Below are 25,226 nucleotides of genomic sequence, written 5' to 3'. Positions count from 1 at the left end.
CAAATTGGTAAACACGATTGCCATTTCACATTTTGCTTTTGAAATATAATAGTGAACTTCAGTGTGAGAGGTCCATCGGTCTCTAGCTACAAAATACGTGTGTTTACAATACAATGCTCATAACCAGGAAGTCAATGTGAAAAATTGAGAATTCTGTATGTGCATGTAAAGGGAACCAATGTACATTTGTAGTCAGTATTGTACATGTACTGTACATCACTTGCATGCATGTACAATGTACAATTAAATCATAATTGTGCACATACCGAAAAGGAAAACAACATTTTATTTCATTATGAACAAATTCCACATCAACATATCAAATGTTATACAATGATCCCCCCCCCCCCCCCACCTCCAAGGCCAAATAACAACAGCTACATGTACACTGTAATGCACACAAAGTAACATTCTGCAAAGGAAATGTACATGTATGTCTTCACTTTAAGAGCCAACTGATGTCAAATTTCAGTGGTACTTCATATCATGTTAAACAACTAAAATTCCTCAAATGACATGTTGGTGCTCAATATAGCTTTGGTGGAATTTCAATTGTCAATTTGATTGTCCGTCTAGATATGTACATACATGTACACTACGGGTTTGGCAGTTAGCCTCCCACTAAGTCTGGTATGCTCACTATAACAAGGATGACAAGGCACCTTTCACAAATCAAACTACATTGTAAACTGTGTATTTAAACATACATCATGATGTGTACATGACGGCCTAAATGTAATAAATTGAAATCAAGGTCTATCAATAGAGGCTTTTAAGTGGATATGCACGCATGCAAATGACACTTCAGGACATGCTGGTACACAAACAAGGTCAATGGCATATACATGTAGTTACATGTAGTGCTGGGATTTAGAGAAATATGCCTGGACTGGAAACCCCCCCCCCCCCCCCCCAACAAAAACAAAAACAAAACAAAAAACAAAAAAATGTATTTCTAATAAGTATACATGTAATCATGTAGTATATATGGAAATGTTCTTCTACCCACAGGGTTCTGGTCTAACTTATGTTTAGAATACCTGCCTTAAAACTCAAGGTAGTCTACCTTGTATACTATAGTCTTGTGACAAATTTACCATTTTTTTTAAATTTGAATATTCATCCAAATTGGCATAAACCACTTCCATTAATGAATATACTAATGCCTACCATGTTAGAAGCCTAACTCTGGCTGAAGTGTGTAAGGCTGAATTTCTTTCTGAGTTGACCTTTCTTATGACTCCTTACATGTACAGTAGTAACATGTCCTTACTCCAAAGGTTAATAATTCCAAGGGTTTGCATTTCTGAAAAGGAAGTAGGGTTCATAATGCCAAAAATGTCATCAAGCCCTTTTTCTGAATTTTGAACCTTCAGAAAAATAAACCCTATTTCATGCTTGGCATTACAAACCTTCGGAATAATGAACCCTGTTCACAATATATGAAACCTTAGGATATATAAACCTTAAGAATAACAAAACACATTTTTGGAATTATAAACCCACTGGTATGTAAAATTTGTGTTTCGGAATTATGAACCTTTGCAGAAAAAAGGACTCAGAAAAATGAGTGCTCCCCTTCCTGGCTGCGAAGGAAGAGGAACCCATGGGCATGGTAAGATGGGGAGAACTACATCTTGTGACTAGCTTGTTTTATCAGTTACGGAGAGGCAATTTATCAAAAAATTGAAAATCCTATGGCATTATTTCTATTTTGTTACATAGAGTAATTTGGTGAGACCACTAGACTTGTAAAGCTTGTACCATGGAAAAACTTACCATTTGAATGCATTCTGGATATAGGGGTTCTGTGAGGACTCCCCTCCCAGTAGTGATGTAATCCACTAGCTCATTGAGGCTTGCTCGTTTGATCTCCTTGCCTCGCAGCTCAGATACAGCATCCATAAAGTCGAACACCATGCAGCACTGTTCTAGCTTCTTGACAACCAATTCTTGCTGTTCTGGAGGGGGTGTATCTGTGTTGAAAGAGATCAGAAGGAAAGATAGTGGGCGATAATTTGATGCAACCGTAATACATAAGACTGATAATTGATGTACAGTAACCATAATATCACAAACACTGTAGCAGAGAAATATCAGAGTGACCATCACATGACCTCATTAAATGGGAGCTCTCAATAACTCCAAATCAGCTCTGGTAAACAAGAAATATTACATGTACTGTACATGATATGCAAATCACAGTGAGGAAATACTTAGTACATTGGTGAATCCTAAAACTGCTCTGGTGAACAAAAGATGCAGGGATACAGCATTGTCTTCACATCTCAAACTAACACTCTGAAGCACCAAATTGTCAACAGAATTGCAGAAAATGTCCCAAAATATCTTCTTCTTTTTTCGCGGAGTACAGGTAGGATTTAAATATCATCTTTTTACGGAATCCAGGTATGATCTATTCATGATAAATCTATACAATTATGGTCCTTCTTCACCCCATTTCTACTTCAGTTTCAAGCATGATGTTACCAGAAACGTGTAGTATGGGAAGCCCAGGTGATCAGAAGACATGCTGTCCAGACCATACCACCCCATGTGAAAGTATGATGGATGTTTAAAGGCAGCAGCAGTTCTCAATATGCTGTGCCTGGGAAAGGGCAACACCTCAAGCATGTCCTCTCAATAATACAGTTTCTAAATCAGGACACACTGATGAAAGTCAATTTCACTGAGGGAATTAGCAGGTGGTAGTCTGATCACTCGGAAGATATTTGCAGGGATGATGGCTTAATCCAGCTATTCTCTCCTAGCAACATCCACTCTATAATGAAATTTCTAACACATTGGCTCAGCTAAACAGCACACCATATACATTGTTCTTATGGGTCACCATAGTGTAACATTTTTGTTTCACAATAAATCAATTATAGTGTCGTCTGAATGTACAATGCAGGGTGGTCCAAAAGGGGTTTCAACATGCAACAGCGACAGGTTTGAAAATCAGTGACATGTTAAAAATTCATTCTCAACCAAAATTAGTTCTGATATAGCACCGGTAGTCATAAATTTGTTTAAAATGATCCAAAATATGGCTCAGATTGGACCAGAGAGCATTTGAATCGTAGGGCCTTGAAGTTAGCCCCTAGAAGTGAGCCCCTAGAAGTGAGCCCCTGGACACCGGCAACTGGAGAATTTGCGTTTTGCACACATTCCAAGTTTCAGGTTTACAGTGTGCATGAATACATGTCTGAGAGTGAAAGAAAGGCCAAAGAATTCAGTCTCAGACGCTTTGCATTGGAGTTTGGTTATTTTATTTTGAAGGCTACAAAACAGCCCCGCCCACACTATATAAAAAAAGGCTTGACTTCAACGTACGCCCTTGTACATGCATGCAATACAGTCTTTGTGGTCATGTAACTCAATTGCCCACTATGCGCGTGCACCACTTGTGATTTCTCTGCAGTAATGTCTTCTCCAGTAATCTCAAAGCTGTCACCTCCTGCAACCGAACCCAAGCCCAGGTCATCGTCCAGCGTGCACTCAAGCCATTGCAAGATAGGCATGAGTGCACACTGAACAATAGCCTGCACCAAACCCAGGTCCAGCCACAGGAGGCAACAAATCTCACAATACTACATATCATAAAATACTTTCAGATTGTTGCTAGGTTGCTGGTATATAGACCAACTTGTATTTTAACATTATGCATGTATGTTTGTATTTTAGCACAATATGATCTTGTAAGGTTGTTGCTAGGTTGCTGGTATATAGACGTAATTTTATTTTAACATTATGCATGTGTAGTAATGTGAGATTGTTGCCTCCATAAGGGGGGAACAGAGAAAATGTCTTTAATGTATTTTTTTGTGTGTTTTGCAATTTTGATTTTATTGCTAAATTAATGTATTACCAGGTAATGTCATTAATTGGGGGGAAATTGTAGTATTGTGAGATTTGTTGCCTCCTGTGGCTGGACCTGGGTTTGGTGCAGGCTATTGTTCAGTGTGCACTCATACGGAAAGTTTAATTTAACAAAAAAAATATATGATGGTGGTAGTGGGAGAGCAGGATTAAAGGTAAAGACCAGTATTGGAAATGCCCCAATTTCAAAAAATGAAATGGAAGCTCTCATTACCAATCATGTGAAAGAATATGTTTTGACTAATACATGATGATAAAAAAAATTCCGGGAAACCGCCTACTAATTCATATATTTGGTAAATTTGTTTCTCTCATGGTCTGTGAGAGATATAGGGTAGTCCCATATACATCTTTCTGTGTATAGTGCTTGTAACTTTACGAAGAATGGGCTAAATTTCTTATCATTTTGATGATTCCAGAACCTTGCAGATGCTAGATGCTAGATGATCAACCTTTTCTGATCGATTCCACAACGTTTCTTTCACAGTGCAATCGCATGACCATAACTGGTCTTTACCTTTAAGTGGGAGCTTACAGTATACAATGTAATAGGGACATACTGTAACAGCAAAAGTTCCTCAGAAAGAACATGTACAACAAAAAAATGTAACATCAGTCACCATCCTCCACATGGACATGTGCAAAATTTCTAAAAGTTCTGTAAATTATTCAATCTGATTGGCAAGCACATAAAACAGCACAGCGAAATTTGCTATTTGTTTACTCACAAAGTCTGTTGCCTGCAACATTATTGGCAGACATGACTTAATGCAGGTATTCAAATCAGGATCATCCATCATACTAGTGTGTAATATGGTAATAAAATCATTAGCTGGTATCAAGATTGATGTACATGTACTCATTTGTCATAAATCACTATGAAATTCTAAAGCAATGTGAAAGCCTTGACATCTTTGGTCATTTAACAGTCATGGGGTGCATTCAAGCGATTTTCCATCAATGCTGATTCTCGTTCATTTCAAGCCCACTGTGCATCACACTGCGCAGTTTGATGCAGGAAGTACATGTATAAGTCAACTTCGGCGCGCGCTTTTTGAATTTGGTTTAGGTTGACTGTCGGCCAAACCGGAAGCAGGCCACGATAATGATGTCATAGAATCATGATTAAGATCTCTGCTGCGTTCAAGCGATTCAAGCAACTGTGATTCTGCAAAAATCACCTTACAAACACAATTTTTCAGCGTTTCATGTTTGCATTTTAAAACACGTTTATTTTACGACTGCCAAAACATTGCTTGAAATCGCTTGAACGCAACCGTGTTTTAAACTAAACATCTTGTGGGGTCTTCCGGACCTTTGACCCTGGCCCTGCCACTGAATTTGTAGTGCACGCAATTTCCAGCTAGCGAGCGATAACAATCCGGAAGTGCCGAAATTCATGTGACAAACATCACAATTTTTCAGCTGCTACCCTTTAAATTAATTTACCAAACATCACACAGACATTTAAAAAAGAAACACACACCGGCTTGGAATGTTTCTGGCTTGGCATCTTTTCCGGTTTGGCGTACATGTAGTTGCCTAGCAACTTTCACTAAAAGATCGCGGTCAGGCCCCGGTTTGGCATTTTTTGGGCATGTTTGGTTGCCAGTGTAAATGGCCCTATTGCAAAGGCGCCCAGTTGCATTGCAGAGGTGAAGTGCCTATTTATCATGTTACATCAGGGACTTGGGAGACATTGAACATTCTGTCATGAAAATTACAGTTTCTGTGAAGCATACTTGTAGGACATGTAGACCTTTGTTGACATTTTAGAGTAAATTCATTTCCTGGTGTACTACATGTACATACATTGTACATTATGACTTGTTTTTCTAGTATACAGTGTACATTCACCTACACTAATCATTTAGTATTCACAATCACTGCACATGCAAGAGGAAGGCTAAAAGCAACAATGCATGAATCAAATCTTTTGCCACAACTCAATTTTATTTTCTATGCAGTGTGCATTGTAGATAACTATTACATGAAATACATGTACATATAGTCTTTAGAATAAACAAAACGCTATTCATTACTAGTGGGGCCTTCTAGCCTTTATGAGGGGGAGTGTGTGCATTCTACTTTAGTGCCTCAGAGTATTTGCAATAGACACCAAGCATACTGCAACCAACTAAAAATAGGCTACAGTTGGCGTGTACATGTGCATAATGTACACGGGTTGTAGCCTTGTAGGCAAGTACTACATTGTACGTGCAAGCCTAGCACAGCCTCAGACAGATCGTTGAAATGAAGCTACATTGTACATCAGACCTCTTCAATCTAGTATACTGATGAAGTGGTACAACAAAAAGCCATAGATCAATAAATAGATGTGCATTCAACACATTACCATGAATTAGTGAAATTCACTACACTGATTTGAGGCACCCAATGTACATACACATTTGAAGTGTTCATGTAGGGATAGCATTTTAGTCAATTCAGTCTTCTTGGTAATAAGGACAGTAAGTATATTCTCATATAATCAAATGGAATTAATACTGAATGTTCAAGACTACAAATAAAAGATACCTGCAAAACATTTGACAGAAGATGCTTATCACGTGCAGCTGAGCATTAAGAAATTACATGTACACTGTATGTACATACATGTATTAGCCCATACTAGTTTCACTTCCTAGTGCAGTGACGTTCAAAATATTTACTCTTCCACAAGGTTCCTTTATTATTTATAACCATAAACAATTGAAATTCCATTATTCCATGCTTTGTTTTGCCATACAAATATTCAAACACAATACAAAAATATGTAGTATTGGCCATACAATGACACATAAAATATGACAGACATATAGCAAAATATCATGTGTAACTGATTCTCATACAGAGACAACACTTTTCGTAAACAGAAACCATTTTTTTCAGGAAATTCTATTCTTTAAAATTTGTTTGTGCAATAAATTTTTTAATATGACAATGCCTTTTGACACCTGACATCTACAAAATTGTAATATGATTTTTTTTTTTCTTCTTTTAACAATTGTATCTGTATATCAGGGTTTTTGCATTCAGCTGAAAATTTGTTTTCTTACAATTATTAAAATACTATAACAAGCTTTATTTTGATATCTGTAAAAACAAAACAATTCATTTTGGTTTGTAACTTTCACATTTATATTAGTATCACAAAACAATGATAGCTTAAGTTAGGACCATATCACAATAGTATGTGGATAGTAGGAAAAACTGTGCATACATGTAATTGTTTCTTTACTGCTATTACAAAATCTACATTGTTTACCGGTAACCGATTTAAATTTCAGTAACGCATTCCTACTTCCATGTTAGTGTGTGCATCTACGGTATATCAAAAGTTGAATGAAATATAGAAATATAGAAATAACAGAAATAAATCGGTAAGATGTGTGGAAATGTCCTGTACGATAGTGGTATAGTTATTTTACCGTTAGTAGTCCCATATGTGAAAATTCGTGCTGGTTTTGACTTTCGTATTTTTTTTTTTTTACTCTTTCGCCGCAAAGGCCGCACCCCGACTTTTTGATATTTTCTCTTCCAAAAATACTGCGGCCTTTACCGCGGCAAATACGGTTTGTAGAGTATTCCTCGGATGAAACATTAAAAAAAAAAATCATTTGATCCAGAATGCTCTGAATCATAAATAGTGAATAAATGCAGTATAATAAAAATAAATCTAAAAATAATCATAGCAAGTCTCAAAATTAGCAACGCTGAGTTAAATTTATGATCACTATATTTGTGTACAAATTGGCAATTTCATGTTGATTTTCTATAATTTTCAGTTTTATTCAATATACTTTTTAATCAAAAAAGAAAAAAATATATGAAAGAGTGGAAAATACCAATATTTGCTGCCGATTTGAGCAGGAAAGGCTTAGGATACTCTCATCTATGGTTGAAAGAGCCAATTATACGGAAAAACTCTCCTATATTGCATCATTTACATGAAAATAGAGTAACACATGATCACTCTATCCATTCCTGTAATTTTTGCACTCTTATGAAGGAGAGTACATGTACATGTACATGTATAAGGCTATAAGCTCACATGTATTTTCCTATACGAAGGTCTACATGTACAGTATATGAACATTGTGCATTCCAATGAGGTGCCTAATTAACATGCACCATATCGGATGCAGATTTGTAGCGCTGCATGCCCGCCACAGGACATGCAGTGCTCTTCTTACAGCTATAGGCCTACATGTACATGTACAATACATGTAGTCTGTGCAGTGTATAGTCGACTTATATTGTACAATAATACAATGCTTCAAGTGAAGTTCACCCCGTTTCTTTAAAAAGAATCAGAATATTAGTGAAACCTATCAGTGATAGCATTTTTAAGCAAAATCTGTATGATTTTGTCAAATTGCATTTTCATTTTCGAATCAATCAAATACAAATTGGCTATGCTGTGACATATCTCATTCTTGCAAGTTGCAAGGTCCTTTCCAATTTGATCTGTACATAACATTTCATAAATGTCAATTTTATTAGTTGCTGATGAATAGATTTGTTTCAATTTCATACAGCCTTACAGGGGTTGTGTAGAAACAAATGCAATGATTACATCTAGAGTGCATGTACATGTATGATAATATATTTTCTCAGGGGGACAAAAAGAAAATCTTAATTTTGTTAGTTATATATTGCAGGGGAGCAAACAGGAAAGGGCCTTCTCAGATATGTCACAGAGTTAATACCAATCAATGCTGTTTTTTCAGAATACCACTCTTGAAAGTCACTACAGCACTGTAAGTTACACTAAAGTACTACAGAGTGGAAACAGTGCAAAGATTTCAGAGATTGAAATAATAAATTCTTAATGTGCAAGGACCCTGCAACTTCCCCTTATGCACCCGTCAACCAGAATCTTGAACCTACATGTGTACATGTACGCCCCTCAAGGGCCATCAAGCAATTTGATGTCAACTCAATGTCGAATCTCGGAATCTTGACATATTTTTGTTTGGCCAGAGTGAATCTTCACCATATTTTGTGTAAGAGAAGGTGAATACTTGCCTTTATTTTTTACCGGATGTTGTGAATCTTGAACAAATATTTCCCACATAAAATTGGACGAGCGTCAAGTAAACACATTTGCATATGTGAACGAGCGTTGAATGTCTTTGACTCCATAAGTTCAACATTTTAATAAACAGTGACGTGAAGCTACAAGTACCGTTAATGTGGTAATATTCGCAGTACTTTAATTTTTCACAGATCTTGCACTATAGTTGGTGTCCCAGGGTATCAAAACCCACAAATATATATGCACATTTTTAAATGCGTATTTTGAACGGGAACGGTGAGAGAAATGCATTACCGGTAAGACCTAGCTCACGTGTACATGTACGTAGGCGAGCGTATAAACCCTCGTTTAGGGCACATATCGTCGGTGGGGTGACAAAACCTTGTATCTCAAAAATCATGAATTTTCAGGAGAGCGAAAAACTTCCTGTCTCAACAAATTTAGTGCTGTGACACCGTCCTTTCTTTTTAAACTGGAATATTTATACATTTTTTAATGTCACTGTTGAAATACAGTAAAATAATTGTTTTTATATTTGAAAGTGAGTTACAAGGTTTTTGCGTTTATCTACATTGAGATACAAGTTTCTAGTTTTTATTCAAATTGAGATACAAATTCTTACTTTCAACTCTGAATGAGTTACGAGGATTTGGTTGAATAAGTTACGAGGATTTGAATACACTAACTTTGGTACTGTTAGGCCGTGTGTGAGTTACGAGGAAAAGGAATTAATGTACGTATCTTATGTTACGAGGTTTTGTCAGTGCAGCTTCAAAGGTGGTTAAACTTACGAGAATTAGTTTAAGGGTGTTTGTGTGGAATTTGTGAAAAAAACGAGTAGAAGGCATTCCATGGATTTATCAGGTGGTGTCATACTGTAGGCCATTGGGTACAAAATTATGCCAAAAAAAAATCAAAATCTCAAAAAATTGAGATACAAGGTTTTGTCACCCCACCGACGATATACAGTACATGAAAATGTATATATGCATCTTGTAAAATATATTATAACTTTTAAAAAGAAAGTGTATACAGAGTCAATGAAGACTAATGGAAGATAAATTATCAGAATTAATATTTCCCCTTAATTTACTCCACAAATCGGTGCCTTCAACTGCACCTCGCAGTAAAATAAAGGTCCTTCCCCGGGTGTTTTTTTTAACACGGACCTGGCTTGCTGCCTACAGAGTCGGCAAAAATAAAATAGGGGTGCGTCTTTAATGTACACAGAGATTTATGGTAAGAGTGAAGTTTGGAGGGGGGGGGGGTAGGTTCAAGTTTCTGGTTGACGGGTGCATAAATATAATGTAAGCACTTTATAATATACAATTACAGGCATGCACATTCTCAAACAATTCTGGATAGTGAATCTGGGCTAACTTGAGCTTTTATCATTATTACACAGCCTGTGCATAATCACTGGACATTCATGTTTATGTGTGTACTTACTGTAATATAAAACTGCACATGAATTAAGAAATGCAATACAAGTGAATAATTTTTGTTTTCAAAATTTACTGAATAAAACCAACCAAATAAATAAATAAGATCTGCCAATAAATTGTGTAGAAATTCTTGAAGAAATAACACCCAAGGAACAAGGAAGTCCAGATAAGGAGTGCGTATAGCACTACATACTCATGTAAATGTAAAACAATGATCTTACATGTACATAAAAATAGGTACATGTTTGTGTTTTTGGTTTAGTGGACATTCATTCTAACAAGATTGTAACGTTTCATGATGTGTTTATTATTATTTGTTTGCCAGCCGCATCTCCTTCATAATAAACAATCAATAATGACTTAAAGTCAAGAGTCTGTTTCTTTAAATATGCAAATGTTTGTTCCTCAGCATCTTTTTGCAGCAATTCCATAGCACAAAAACTAATAAATTGGAAACCTTCCTTAAACACTTGTACATTGTACATGCAGGTGGCTGCGATTTAGACCTACATGTACATGTATACTCTACATATCATGCACGTTTTTAATCGTGTGGTCACATATTTCTGTGTCTCAGCAACTGTCTTGATGATTCAGTCCTGCAAATTTAACATACTGATAGGAAAGCAAGCTCTTGTGAACGAGAACAATACAATAAGATTGCACATGTTTATTCAGTACTTGGCCCACTGGCCTACTAAACAATTGTCAGTTCACTGGTTGCTCTGTAGTCTGTACATACTACATGTACATGTACATGTAACCTGTGAGATACTAAGTAAAATAACCTGGACATCAATACAGACATTTGTGAATGTGGAAAGGCCTCCTATATAAAAAAAAATAGTGGATATCACATTATATACCTCTCATTAGTATGTTGTTTAAATTAAATCTAGTCCTCTGATTGGTTGAAATTGGAGTCGTGATTTTAACCATGCCCGTCAGGAAACAAACAATTGCAAATTGCCCATCACCCAGTCCCAGATGAAGGGCAATAGTTAATGAGAAAGATGCCTGTTGCTCTGGGTAACGGGCCGCATAAATACATTTTGCTGAGATCCCCATTAGTTTACGTGTTACAAATAGTTTCTTTGTGCGAGCTGGGATACAAAATACAGTGCAGCATGTGTGCGATTCCCGAATGATCGTAACATTCAGTCACCTTTCCAGCGAAGATATACAGACAACGTCTCAGATTTTCTGTGATTTTTAACCAATCTTTACTCAAGAAAAAGGATAAGCTACATGTAAGAATTCTTTGTAGATTTGTTTGTGAATTCGGTATAGACTGCTTTAATATTTGAAGGATACACTGTAGCTGTTTTTATACTGGCTCTCAGGGATGTTACATCCTGCTATGACCCTGAGGCGTGCCGAGGGGTCATAGCAGGATGTAACATCTCCTTGAGCCTATAGAAACAGCAAATTCAGCAACATGTAGGCATACGTTTGTACCTACATGTATAATGTTTCTTGAGAATTGAGATACCAATAACAAAAAAAATCAATATTTTCCTGCAATTTAGATGACCCTTGACCTACATGTACTTACCCCTACATACATGTAACTATAACCTAAAAATATATTCCTATGTTAATGAAATTACTTACAGCTGTACTTTCCTTTGTTTAAATTCACAATTCAACTCATCTTTAAGTTATTCCTATGAGGGCCTAGACACCTTTTTTTCTAAATGTTTATTTTCATGTTTCAAATCATAATGTACCACACAGACTACACCCATTTACAATACTGGATTGAAAAACAAAAAAACAATCCATTGGTATGTGATATACTGTTTTTTTTTGTGTGAATTGTGTGCAAGTGCCACTTGTTGCTGCCCTCCATGTGTTAGCATGGAAACGAGGAGAGTCATGTGACTAAAAACAAGAATCATTCACCAATTTTTGAGAGGGAGCGGAATTTTTACTTTTAACATCGGCCCTCAAGACTGGTTCATACAATTACAATGGCCTAGCAGGCCTGAAGTTGAACAATGCACATAATCTTCAAGTTAATTTGCCATTTCTTAGTCCAAACCACATGATAAAGTCAGATCAAATAAGGTTATAGCCAAGTCTAGCTGTGTAGATTAAGCCATTTTATTTTTGGAAGTGCAATTGTGCAATTAATGTCAGAAAATAAGAATTTGATTAAGAACACATGTAGAAAATCTACGACATGATCTCACGGAGGAACCAGCGAATGAAATATTTGAGTGGGGTCTAGAAGGAGAAGGCCTTTTTTCATTCGCCTTTTCCAAATACAAGAGAAAGGTCTAGACCAAGACCCCGTTTACAGTGACAAAAGGCCGGGCCAGGCCGCGGCCGAGACTACCTCCAGAGCAGGGCCACTCCAGCAAAGCATAGAGAGTCAATGCTAAAGCGTATTGAGCAGGGCCAAATGCGCGGCCAGTTTGGCATCGCATTTGGCCTTTTGCGCGTTTACAGTGCTAGGCTAGGCCTTTTGCTCACTGTAACAGGGGTCTAAGACTCTACTACTACTAGTACTAGACCTAGTTAAAATGTATATTCAGGCTATAGTCTAGATCTAGATCTTGTTTTCCATCTCCATGGAAATACTTTTTTTTAATTGTTGACCTCATTGCATATGAACATAGTCAACTCAAGTTCTGCTCTTGGGAATGGTCATTGAGTGATTGACAGTAGGCCTATATGTAATTGATGTTTTGTGAGAAAAAGATATGAATAATTTGTTATGATATTTATGATGTTGAGTGGCAGTGGCGACCCAATTAATGAGCATGGACAACGTTGAACCATCTTCCCATCTGAAAATGAAATTCCATTTAATTCTTTTCTTCTCACCTTTCAGCAAATTAAGTTGCTGAATCTCTGTGTTGTTACTCAACCGATACTGTGAAGAACCTTGTGACTTCTTTTGCTTCCCCTTGCGTAAAGATTTCTTGGCAAAGGGGTCTATCTTGTCGACTGCTGTTGACCCAGATGACATCGTGGCCCAACAAGATGACAAAATTGCACAATGTTCACAGCGGCAGCTCAAGGTGATGCATTGATGATTTAGAAATAATGTTTCTGGCAATGTTTATCAGTAATATGTTAACTGTTCTGTGTACTGATGTTTGAAATTTCACTTTAAAATCTAGCCTGAGACCTGCCCAGACTCAATTATTCTAGATCTATCAAGTATCAATTCAACAATTTTCCAGAAAATCCGACTCATCAATCAATCACTTTCTGAATTGAATTTCAAATGTGCAATTATAAAAAAATAATTCTTGGTCACAGATGCGTAATAACAAGGGTCACCAAGCTAAAACATATCGTGCTATGAATTGTTTTAAAAAGAGATTTAGAATGATACAAGTTCATCGACGTCTTCTGTTCTGGTTCTCCTTCCAAGTTCCACTTCCAACTTGATGAAATCGCCAAACATCCCCTGATCAATTTCGACTCAAATCCTCAGAATTTCGTCAAATTTCACCAACAACGAGCTCAAAATGTTACAGATAACTGTTCCCTATTACCATCATTGCTCTCCTTTCAAACTATTTCCTTCAAAATGGGCTGAATTGATAGTAAATAATCCTCCAAAAACATCCTCCGTAGCAAAGTCCTGTCAGAGTCGGCTTTCGTGTCATTCGTTCTTCTTCATCCGAATAGCACGTAGAATTAGCATTGGGTATACCCTACACCGGGTTCGCATAATCAGCATAGACTTTGCATGTGTTACGCTATGCAGCAAAGAGGGCCATCGCTGGTTTGGGTTGCTAGCCTAGCTCTGTGACCTACTGATTGGTCACGTGACCTTGTGAGTAACGTTTCATTGGCCACTTCCATCAGCCGCTGCTCAAAACCTAACATAAGGTACCCCGGAAGAGGACGCAATACCAAAATCTTCCAATATGTTTCGTTTCTTGGAGCTGTTGAATATACCCCGGAATATACAGTGTTTATCGTTCTCTTTGTTTACTCATAGGTGTTTTCTTCTGATATATCTTTCACAATAGTAACATTACCCAGAGTAATTGATGAAAATATAAAATATATATTACCAGACATTACCCCCCCCCCCCCTCTTGACGTTATATCCTGACTGATTATAGTACCAACGTAGAAGTAGAAGTAGAGAGAGAGAGAGAGAGAGAGAAAAGGGGGGAGAGAGAGAAAGAGAGGGAGGTGAGAGGGGGCGGGTACGGACAATGAGGAAGTAAAGGAAAAACAACACCTGATAATTTTATTCAAAACCATGCAATTTAAAAAAATCTTGAAAATACTGATTAAATGGCGAGGGAACAAGATCTCCAAAGTTTAAAATTTCCTTGCATGCCATTTTTACATGTGGAGGTTACCATTTTGATTTAAAAAAAACACCTTTTCTAACTCCTCCCTCCTCCTCCTCTAATTCGGATAACCCTGAGCTGAAAGCATTAGTTTCCTAATGTCTTTTACTTACTTTTGGTATCACTATGGATGATGGGAAGTGGGAAATATAGTTTTAAAACAGACATGTATAACCGAGAAAAAAACAAAGTGCGCATAGGCGCCGGAAGTGGGGGGGGGGGGCACTCGCCCCAAACTAAAAAAGTGGTGGACAAAAAAAAAAGGCCTCCCCCCTCTCCAAAAAAGAAAAGAAAAGCAGTAAAGGAGTAAAGATGGTTTGTGTTTTTAACCCAAACTAACATAACAATAATAAAGCCTTGAATTAAATCCCATATAAAATTCCATTAAAAAAAAAGGAAAGTTACGAGAATTAAATTTCCTAAACATTCCGCATGCCACCTATATTTATCAATGGAGGTTTTTAAAATAGCGATACGCGCATATCGTGGAAATATTGTGAGAGGATGGGAAAGCGTGTGTGTTTTTTGTTAAAGGGGTGAGAAGACATGAGCCCCTGAACGCTAGCGTATACCGATGGGGGTATTTCTTATTCGATATCAGTGATTTACAAATGTTGCTGAAATGACATGATTTTCCGGTGTTTTTTCTCCATTTTTTTGTAAGTCATACCTTTTAATGCGTTTGTTGGAAAATTAGAAATTCCCAAATTGACAGTCAGGCAAAAAATATGCTTATTTAATAGCCTTCATGTTAAGGCCTGCAGAATGGCTGGGCTTGGGGGCTTGAGCCCCCCTCACTTATTGAAAAGTACATGTATGTTACAGAAAAAAGAAAGAAAGAGAGAGATAAAAAAAAAATTAAGTGACCTGTCAATGTCACAAATGTCACAAAAAGCTTCCGCGCAGCGTGCGGGAGGGGGATAACTGAATTCAGACAAGGATTAAGAGAAGAACACGGTACAACGAATCGTCTTCTTTCTCTAATAAGTTAATGAAACGTCAAAGCTTCCGCGCGTCGCGCGGGATGTGGGAAACTGAATTCAGATAAGGATAAAAAGTCGAGAACGGTACAACGAATTGTCTTCTTTCTCTAAATATTTGATGAAACGTCAAAGCTTCCACGCTTCGCGCGGTAAGGGGGAAACTGAATTCAGATAAGGATTAAAAGTCGACAACGAATCGTCTTATTTCTTTAATTATTTAATGAAACGTCAAAGCTTCCGCGCTTTGCGCGGGAGGGAGATAACTGAATTCATAAAAGGATTAAGAGAAATAATTTAATGAAACGTCAAAGCTTTCGCGCTTCGCGCGGGATGGGGAAACTGAATTCAGACAAGGATTAAGAGAAGAGAACGGTACAACGAAGCGTCTTCTTTTTCTTTAATGAAATTTCAAAGCTTCCGCGATTTGGGTTTTTCTCAAATCTTCACTGGTCTGTTCTTCTCATTGTTCTCCTTGTATTAAGACAAACTTATTATCAGGGTGGACTTCCCCCTTTAAACCTCCAATCCCCCTTCTTCCTCTCTCCCTCGCACCATCTCTCTCTCTCTCTCTCTCTCTCTATCTCTCTCTCTATCTCCCTCTCTCTCTCACTCTTGAGGTTCCCCTCTCATCTCTTCAGTTTGCAATTGCCCTTTTCTCTTTCTTTCGCATTATGTCGATTTCTCTTGAAATTTATTATTAATTTTGTTACCAAAATGTGCTTCAAAATAATTGTGAGGAAGAAATATTATTACAAAATATGATTTTTTTTTTTTTTTGATGCACGACTACAGAATTAGTCGTAAGGAAGTCTCGGTCTGAGAGAAGAATACTGGTGACAAGAATAAATATTGGAGCTGTGTGTGTAATAAAATGACTGAACTATACAAAACTAAAGAAATAATATACCATAGTTATGGTGGGAAAATTTAATGGCATCAAATATTACTCCACACATGAAAAGTTTAGAAAATATGGCTTCCGAAACGGTTCTGATATTTTTCGGAACATATCAATTATATTTAAAAAATAAACACTTTTATGGTTGATATCTATCGTTTTGATTAAGAGTATACCTTTCATTGTTTTTTGTTCATACATGCAGCATAAAGGTTTTACCATGATACAGGAGTATGACATTTTACTTTCACATACATGTACTATAACATTTTAAATCATTTAACCAAATAGATTTTATAAATTTTAATAATATCAAATCATTGCTAGTCCCCCATACATATTTATGTGGATACAGGGGCGTACGCAGGATTTTTTCAAGGGGGGGGGGGGGTTTTAAAATATTTTGCTCCCGAAAATTTGAAAATCGCGCCGGCCGAAAAGTCGCTCAGTGGGGGGGGGGGGGGGGGGGGGGGGAAGCGGACACTTTTTTTTTTTTTTTGGTCTCAAAATTTCAAAATTTGCCATTTTTTTACGTATGGGGGGGGGGGTAAGGTCACCTTATTTAGGTTAGCCGTGGGTATAATTTTTTTTTTTTTTTTTTTTTTTTTTTAATAAAAAAAAGAAAAGAAAAAAAAAGCCAAAGGGGGGGGGTTTTAGGTTTTTTTAGGGGGGTTTACAAACATTAAAATACCAAAGGGGGGGGGGGTTTGAACCCCCAAAACACCCCCCCTGCGTACGCCCCTGTGTGGATGTCAAGGACTGTTTGGTAAAATACACATATAAACTCTAAACATAATAGGATTTTATGTCCAGTGAATCCAGAATAAGCAATACGTGTACTGTACATGTTCATAAAACAACTTTGTTGACCCAGCGCGACATTCACATGACATCTGCATAAAAGAGAAAACTTGAGGGTAAATATTTCTCAGCAAAAACTCCCATTATAATAAAGATATATATATTATGCTGGCCTTACTGGGCATTGTTTCACGAAACCATCCCAAGTACAAGTTGGCGGACATCCTGTTGATGTTAATTTAAGTATGATAACAGTTTCATGAGATACTGCCCAAATTCATAGACTTAAATTTAAATGCTTTTTGTATTCATGTTCCCTAACTATTATGAATGCCCCTTTTTTAATGGAGGGGGGGGGGCACTTTTGTTCATGGTATGTCAAAACTTTAAAGGTACTATTCAGCATTATAATCAGGTTCTAAAAGTAATTGAATTCGGAAGAGAGTGTAAGAAATAAGAACCATGTGATATAAGAAAAATAACTGTTTCATATGTAACAAATTATACTCACTTACCATAAAGATAATAAGAATTCTATGAGTTATCCTAAAATTCTGTATATCATTACAAGTGGTGTATTTTTGAAGAAATACATATATAATACATACGGTAATAAACATATAATACTGTGTCCCCATCACCTAATTGATTTATTTTCAAGATATATTTTCAAAAATTAAATTGTACTTTTAAAATATTGAGAAAAACAAAAGCTACCAAAAGAGCAAATGGTAAGATTGAGACATAAATACTATACCAACTCAATTTCAAAATAAAAATTTTCCAACAAACATTAGTGATCTTAAAAAGACTTTCTTCAGAAGTAAACTTTAGCTGGGATCTACATTTTTTTCTAAAAATTATCAAACTTTTTAATTGCACATTGTCAAATAATATATATATATATATATATGTCTATATAATGTAAATATATAGAGTGTCTATCTATAGCTTTCTAGCAAAAGTTGTTAAAAAATTTATTTAAAAAAATATTATTATATACAAGTTTAACACATTTTTCATAAACTTATAATCTATGAATTATTTAAATGATATGAAGACTAGGAGAACCTGTAGTTCAAGAATTATCTATGAAGTACAAACTGTGATAAAACACTGATAAAATTCAGAAACTCCAAACATTGGATGCTTTTGGGAATCTGAAGAAACCATATATAGCACATACCATATAGGCTTTCTAATCTACATGTCACATCAAGTTCCATACCTCCCCATCATAATATGATTGTTGTTGATAAATATTCAAATATAGGAAGTTAGTATCTTTAATAGACTGACTGTTTCCCATCATAATAGCATTTATACTGCAATCCTAGAGTACCAGTGCAGAGCTTGAATTTAATCCAATAGGCATTCTTTGTTAGTGTATGGATGACTCAACCAACAAACTAATCTACAATAATCAAAAAGGGTTTTTGTCTGATAAGATATTGATTGATGTAAAAAAAAAAAAAAACATGCACGATGCGGTACAGACTATTGATACTTTATCTGCTGAGTTCATGCTCAAAAATTTGTCCCCATTGGTGTCGGTCCATGATGCACATGATTCGCCCAGGCAGGTCTTCATAGGATTTGAAGCTACTGAAATCCCCTCTGATCCATTTTCTCCTGATAGCATGATGCTTGAAGTTACGTTGCAAAGTTTCCTGCATGAGACAAGAAACAAGATTGACTCCGTAAATAGTTATGTGTAGAGAAAATCAACAATGGAGCATGCATGAAAACACATAGTTGAAGTTAAGAATTGGATTACTGTTCAAACTGACCACAGACGGATTCTTGCTAGCACATATGACACAATCATGTTTTAATTTTTTTTGCTTATGTCTACTTTAAAGTAGATATTCATTGATTTTGAAAACTAAATTTATTTTCATTATTGCAAAGTTGAAACTTTGATTCGACAAGGTTATCAAAATTCAATGCTTGGAAACATTCTTCCTTCCTTTTTGAGTACAGACCTCTTTACAGAGTATTATCGTACTATACTGGGCAGGGGCGTACGCAGGGGGGGAGGGTTTGGGGGTTCAAACCCCCCCCCCCTTTGGTATTTTAATGTATGTAAACCCCCCCTAAAAAAACCGAAAACCCCCCCTTTGGCTTTTTTTTTTTTTTTTTTTTTATTATAAAAAAAAAAAAAAAAAAAAAAAAAAAATTATACCCACGGCTAACCTAAATAAGGTGACCCTACCCCCCCCCCAACGAAAAAAAAATGTCAAATTTTGAAATTTTGAGACCAAAAAAAAAAAAAAAGTGTCCGCTTACCCCCCCCCCCCCCCCCCCACTGAGCGACTTTTCGGCCGGCTGAGTCGACACTTATTAGAAAAGAAAAGGAGCATGTGTCAAGGTACAAAGAGTAATTATCAAAGGTTTAAACTGGGCACTTCTTACACCTGAAAGAGGCACTCACCAGAAATGAGATAGGGCACTTATGAGTATGGGAAATGGGCATTTGTCGACGGAAAAGGGGCATCCATCAGAAATTGATTTATCAGAGGTGAAAAGGGGCATTTATGAAAAGGGGATAGGTCCCTTAATAGAAAGGAAAAGGGCACGATTCAAAATAAAAGGGCAGTTAGCAAAGGTGAAAATGGGCACCCAGGGCGTACGCAGGGGGGGGGGTTTGGGGGTTCAAACCCCCCCCCTTTGGTATTTTAATGTATGTAAACCCCCCCTAAAAAAACCGAAAACCCCCCCTTTGGCTTTTTTTTTTTTTTTTTTTTTATTATAAAAAAAAAAAAAAAAAAAAAAAAAAAAATTATACCCACGGCTAACCTAAATAAGGTGACCCTACCCCCCCCCCAACGAAAAAAAAATGTCAAATTTTGAAATTTTGAGACCAAAAAAAAAAAAAAGTGTCCGCTTACCCCCCCCCCCCCCCCCCCAACTGAGCGACTTTTCTGCCGGCGCGATTTTCAAATTTTCGGGAGCAAAATATTTTAAAACCCCCCCCCTTGAAAAAATCCTGCGTACGCCCCTGATACTGGGGGTATGTGCAGGTGGACCACTACACCGGGGTTTCCCTCTACTCTTATACGAATAGTGCAGTGGGTTCTTAACGTGCAAAGGTAGTGACTCTTCTCTACACGGGGCCTCCATTTTACGTCCTATCCGAGGGACGGAGTGTTTTCCACTTAACATAACCTGAACAAAGGAAGAGGCACGTAAACACACAATGCAGGCTTCAGTCATCCGCCTGGGTGGGAGTCGAACTCGGGATCTTTGGTTCGAAAGGCAGACGTTTTACCAACTGAGCAAACTCACCTCCAACGAAGTAATGATTATTATGAATTACAAAACGCTTAAATACAGCCCAGGCATAGCACCTGAAGAGCTCTCCGAATGCTACTGAGATGTGTGAGATCACAGTATGGACATGATTTGCACAAGCAGACGATGTCCCATGACATCTCACACATTTTCAGTGCCTGTGTTTTCATCTTCTCTTGAGTTCTTTCTCTTACTTCACTACCGTCAGGCTAAATGTATAATCTATTGCCTCACTCTAAACCCCCGCGCATGGTTTTATTTTGATGACAAATGCAGTGATACAAAAATAAAGGAATCTGTCGCTTGGAAACAAAATAAGACGCCATTGTATATTCAGCTGCACACACCGCGGTATGTTCGGCGTTTCAAGAGGGAACAAATGCCGTCCTTAATATCATTCTGGGGGATTTTCAATTTGAAAGTCTGGTTTCTTTGACCGTTAATTAACCCATATCCTGTGTATTTACAAGCAAATTTTTTTAGTTATCAGAATCGGGTCATATCCCCTTTTGCATGGTTTGACATGCCATTACATTTATATACAGTAATCTCATTTTAATTTTGACAAATAATAGCTTTGCAATTATGTTCATTCTTTATGGGATGTTGTCTGCTTGGGCAGTATTGGTCCATATAGTGACGTCATTATGCATTTACACATCTTCATATACAGTTCCTACAAGCATCTGTTGCAACCTATGAACTGAAAGCTTTATGAATTTACACAGAAAACTCTTTAGAAATAGTTTAAATTTATACATTTAGGTATTCTACCCTATTACAAAATAAGAAAATCTTCCAACTGCTTTAAGTCTGAAAGCCAGGCTCATCACACAATGACCTAGGTTTCTATTATCTAGGTACATCCTGTCGTGGAAAGACAATAGGACCCTGATTAATTAAATCTGAAGAATACAGTGTTTTAGCAGTACTACACTACATGCTTATAGTTCTCTTCTAAAGTCTAAGATACATGTAATAAGGTTGATAAGGAGTATCAAGTAATGGACCTTTCAAAACTAAGATACTGTTCTCCACCAAAGAATATGCCTATTGGTATTAATGCAATCTATGATAATTACTTTCCAGCACGTGACAGGATGAGATTCCTTAAGTATTTCCTCATTACAAGGACAATAAAATTTTCCCACTAGCAATTTGCCATGTGATCTACTTTTAGCATGATTTTAAGTTTACAAAGTCGTAACAAGTACATGTACTACAATGTATGACTATGAAATTTTTTCGCTTGCAAAGTTCATCTAGATATTCTCTTGCAAACAAATCATTCAGTAGAAAACTAAATGTGAAAATGAAAGACACTCAAAGACGTTGCTGAACTGTGAACCTTGTTCAGTAAAGATTAGAGATGAATCAGAAAAGAAAAGCAAACAGGCAATATGTTTGTTTGGTAACTCAAGTGGTTGTCAGTTGGTTGGATTACAACATACTACAGTGAAACTTCTCATGTTCAATTTATTCATAATTTCATATAAAATTTCCCAAAACACTTTGAGAATTCTAGGTTTTAATCTTTTTTTGTTTTTGTATGAAATTCAACAGGGAAGGGCAGGGGGGGGGGTGCACAATGAAATATTCATAACCAGATGTTAGTGTACTTACAATATACCCCAAATGGGATTACATACATGTAAACGTCCAAACTTTGTAATTTGAACTAAGACCGTACCCCCGCATAGCTAATTTTGTATGTGCATTTAGCAGTGATTGGCCCAGGGTAGATCATGGTTGAGGAAGGGGAAAGTTATTTAAATACTTCATTTCATCTTGATAACCCCAAATTTGTAGCATGGTATAGCCGACAAATACCTGAATCGGGTAAAAGAGCAAATGTATGTAAACAGCATCCTGGGGGCTGTTTCTTGAAACCGTCATAAGTCTACCTTTTTGGACATCATCTTTGGGATGTCCACAAACTTAGACTTACGATAGTTTTGAGAAACTGGCCCTGACTTCCAATGGATTTTGTGTTCATTTTAAAGTAACGCAGCAGTGAATTCATTAGAGTGCCACATAGGTTTGGGCCCAGGGAGTAGAATTATCACAAAGCATTCTCACCTTCCATGAGTATCCACTTGCTCTGTCCTCTACCACATCTGTCCAGTCTTCGCAGTTGAGCTCACAAAGGAGTTTCCAGAGGTAGTCCGTGTTCTCTATTACATTGTTCCAATTCTTACATGTTTGGGATGCAGCACAAAGACTCTCAATGTCTACAATGGAGAGGATATAGAGGCTCAGCTCAGGTGGGAGAGTTTTTAAGAAGTTGTTGGCGAACTGCTGTTTGCTAATTCTTTGGGAATCCATGATGAGAGATCTTTGAACGTCTTTAGAGAAGAAGTTAATTGTTGATTCAATTCTCAAGGGCTTGTTTGCAGATAACAAATCTTCAGTTGCACTTGATATCAAAGCAATCTTCTTGGTAGAGAATCACAACTCTGTTGGAAGAAGAAAATATCTTAATGAAATTAATGTAGTCTGAATTTATGCCAAATACCTTAAGAGTAAGAAGGTAAAAAAATATAGCATCAATTTTCAGGAAGCAATCAAAAGGGGCAATATAAACATCGTCCCTCCCTGGCCCTGCAAATGTAAAGTGATGGGACTCAACAAAGAAATGTTTCCCACAAACTCTCTCTCAAACGCTAACGTTCTTATTGGTCAACAATATCCCACTTCAAGGATCAGGAACAGAACAAACAGATTCAGGAACACTGAAACGTTGCATTGTGGACAGGAAAAATGTTAACATAAATTTCTCACAAACAAAATAGGTGGGATGCAAAATGTTAATGTACAGTAAGGTGAAGAAAAAAGTCTAATAAAGCAATTCCATTTTCAAATCTCATCAAATAACATATAAAAATAAATGAGCACAAAGACATTGAGCTTATTTCCATCTACCATCAAAACACTTCATAGTAACCGTCAAAACAGCAGTAAAAAAACCCTCAATAGTTATCCACTACATCCAAGCCCAAGCCTAGCCAGACTCAACGAGGCTAAGCAATGGCGATATTTATTTAAGTTAGAACTACACCCGTGTTTTAAAAAAATGGCACACTTGCTCTTTTAATATTTTATTTTTTTAGAATATAAAAATTGAGATAAGATCATAAGAGTAGTCTAAGCTGCTTAATCACCATACAAATGGAATAATTTCTTACTCAATATCATTGGCCCGTTTTTAAAGGGATCCGGTAACTTTGTCCTACCGTAGATCCTTTAAAAAAATCCTTGATTTAGCTCATGCTGCAATAATTATCAACCTTTAGGTCAGTCAGGAACCCCATGACTTTTACAAGCCGATCACCTGTCCGATTATCAAGAAATTGTAATTGAAAATCGAAATCATATTTTGCGTTTGCCAAACGGTTTTCATAACACTACAGTCTATTGTGGAAAACGAGTATGGTAAAAACTGGTCACTCAAAGGTTACTTTTTTGAGGCACTTCTTGATCATTTTGAAGTGCAATTTTGTTAGGTTAGGGCTTTAACAATGATATAGACTAGTAACACCATATCACAGACACTGATAACACGTAGGGCCATGCGTCTCAGATTTAACATTGTTAAATGATATCTTTAAGTAAAATCTCTGCTGCAAACACAGAGCTCCCATACTAAGAAGAGACTGCATTTCCGTGTGTGATAAACAAAATTTAAATGGTCATTACATATGCACACGAACGTACACGAGATGCGATGCACAGGTTCACAACAACACAACGAAAACAATCATCGACAACGCTAAAATGAGCCCAATGATCCAAAGCTTTCCGATGTGTTCATCATAATATAGGATTTCATAGAGAATATTAACTGAAATCCCTACTTACCCTAATTTCTCTTTCAGTTGGACTCTATTTGTGATGAGTTTGACGGGGAATTTACGATGAAATTAACTGGGCAATCCCCAACAACGCGTTGGGCGGGGTCAAAGTGCGCACTTATGAATATGCTAGCCTAACAACAGAAGAAAAAGTTTGTTGAGAATAGTTGAGAGAACTTTAATTGTTGCTGATTACAAATGTATATTTTAATACTAATGTATTTAATCTTATTTTTAAAATGAAATATTAAAAATATTTTTTAGAAATTATAAATTAAGACCAATATATGCCCTGATGATCCAGGTAATGAACGTGATGCAGAAATGAATAAACAATTATTCTTGTAAAAAGCCTATCATAACAACAACATCAGCCTAATACAAACTTTATTACAACTTTTTGTTTTGTTGATATAATGCGTATACATTTTTGTGAAAATATAATTACTGATTGATTCCCGATTTTTTTTTTTTAAACAGCAACAAAAACAACAACAACAACAACAACAAATGTTAATCTAGCTCGTTAATCATATTTTCAGTATCCAAATCCTATGAAATATTGAAAGAAAAACCTCACAAACTGTATACGATAGGTCAGAAGCATTTCAAACTAGTTTGAATTGGTTAAAGGGCAATTCAACCCTTGTAATAAGTTCAGTTGTACGGAATAAGAGACCCATCATGGCGAAAGTTTAAAATA

At 36.6% G+C, this 25,226-nt stretch overlaps 2 protein-coding genes across 3 annotated transcripts in view; both read right to left on the bottom strand.

The window, feature by feature from the left end:
* Positions 1–14,142, bottom strand: part of LOC580795 (serine/threonine-protein phosphatase 2A 56 kDa regulatory subunit epsilon isoform) — a 59,276-nt gene extending 45,134 nt beyond the window's left edge. For both annotated transcript variants that reach the window (XM_775604.4, XM_011675734.2), the window contains exons 1-2: positions 13,201–14,142; positions 1,780–1,976 (exon numbers count right to left, since the gene is read on the bottom strand). In XM_775604.4, the coding sequence (XP_780697.2) occupies positions 1,780–1,976; positions 13,201–13,345 (342 nt within the window). In that variant the 5' untranslated portion in view covers positions 13,346–14,142. The remainder of the gene's footprint in view (positions 1–1,779; positions 1,977–13,200) is intronic.
* Positions 14,143–17,814: 3,672 nt separating this feature from the next.
* On the bottom strand, positions 17,815–24,638 carry LOC588202 (F-box only protein 48). The gene is made up of 3 exons (XM_787898.5): positions 24,531–24,638; positions 22,752–23,128; positions 17,815–19,048 (listed from the first exon to the last, which is right to left on the bottom strand). The coding sequence occupies exons 2-3, from the start codon at positions 22,995–22,997 to the stop codon at positions 18,887–18,889; spliced, it is 408 nt and encodes a 135-aa protein (XP_792991.1). The 5' UTR covers positions 22,998–23,128; positions 24,531–24,638; the 3' UTR covers positions 17,815–18,886.
* Positions 24,639–25,226: the final 588 nt, after the last annotated feature.

This window comes from Strongylocentrotus purpuratus, unplaced genomic scaffold (genome assembly GCF_000002235.5).
Source record: "Strongylocentrotus purpuratus isolate Spur 01 unplaced genomic scaffold, Spur_5.0 spur5_scaffold_5, whole genome shotgun sequence".
Taxonomy (NCBI): Eukaryota; Metazoa; Echinodermata; class Echinoidea; order Camarodonta; family Strongylocentrotidae; genus Strongylocentrotus; species Strongylocentrotus purpuratus.
This window is presented reverse-complemented; position numbering and strand designations above follow the sequence as displayed.

Coding starts and splice junctions, on each gene's coding strand:
- LOC588202 (XM_787898.5), bottom strand. CDS start 22,997: ATGGATTCCCAAAGAATTAGCAAACAGCAGTTCGCCAACAACTTCTTA. Junction 19,049..22,751: donor CAAGTGGATACTCATGGAAG/GTGAGAATGCTT, acceptor TGTCTCATGCAG/GAAACTTTGCAACGTAACTT.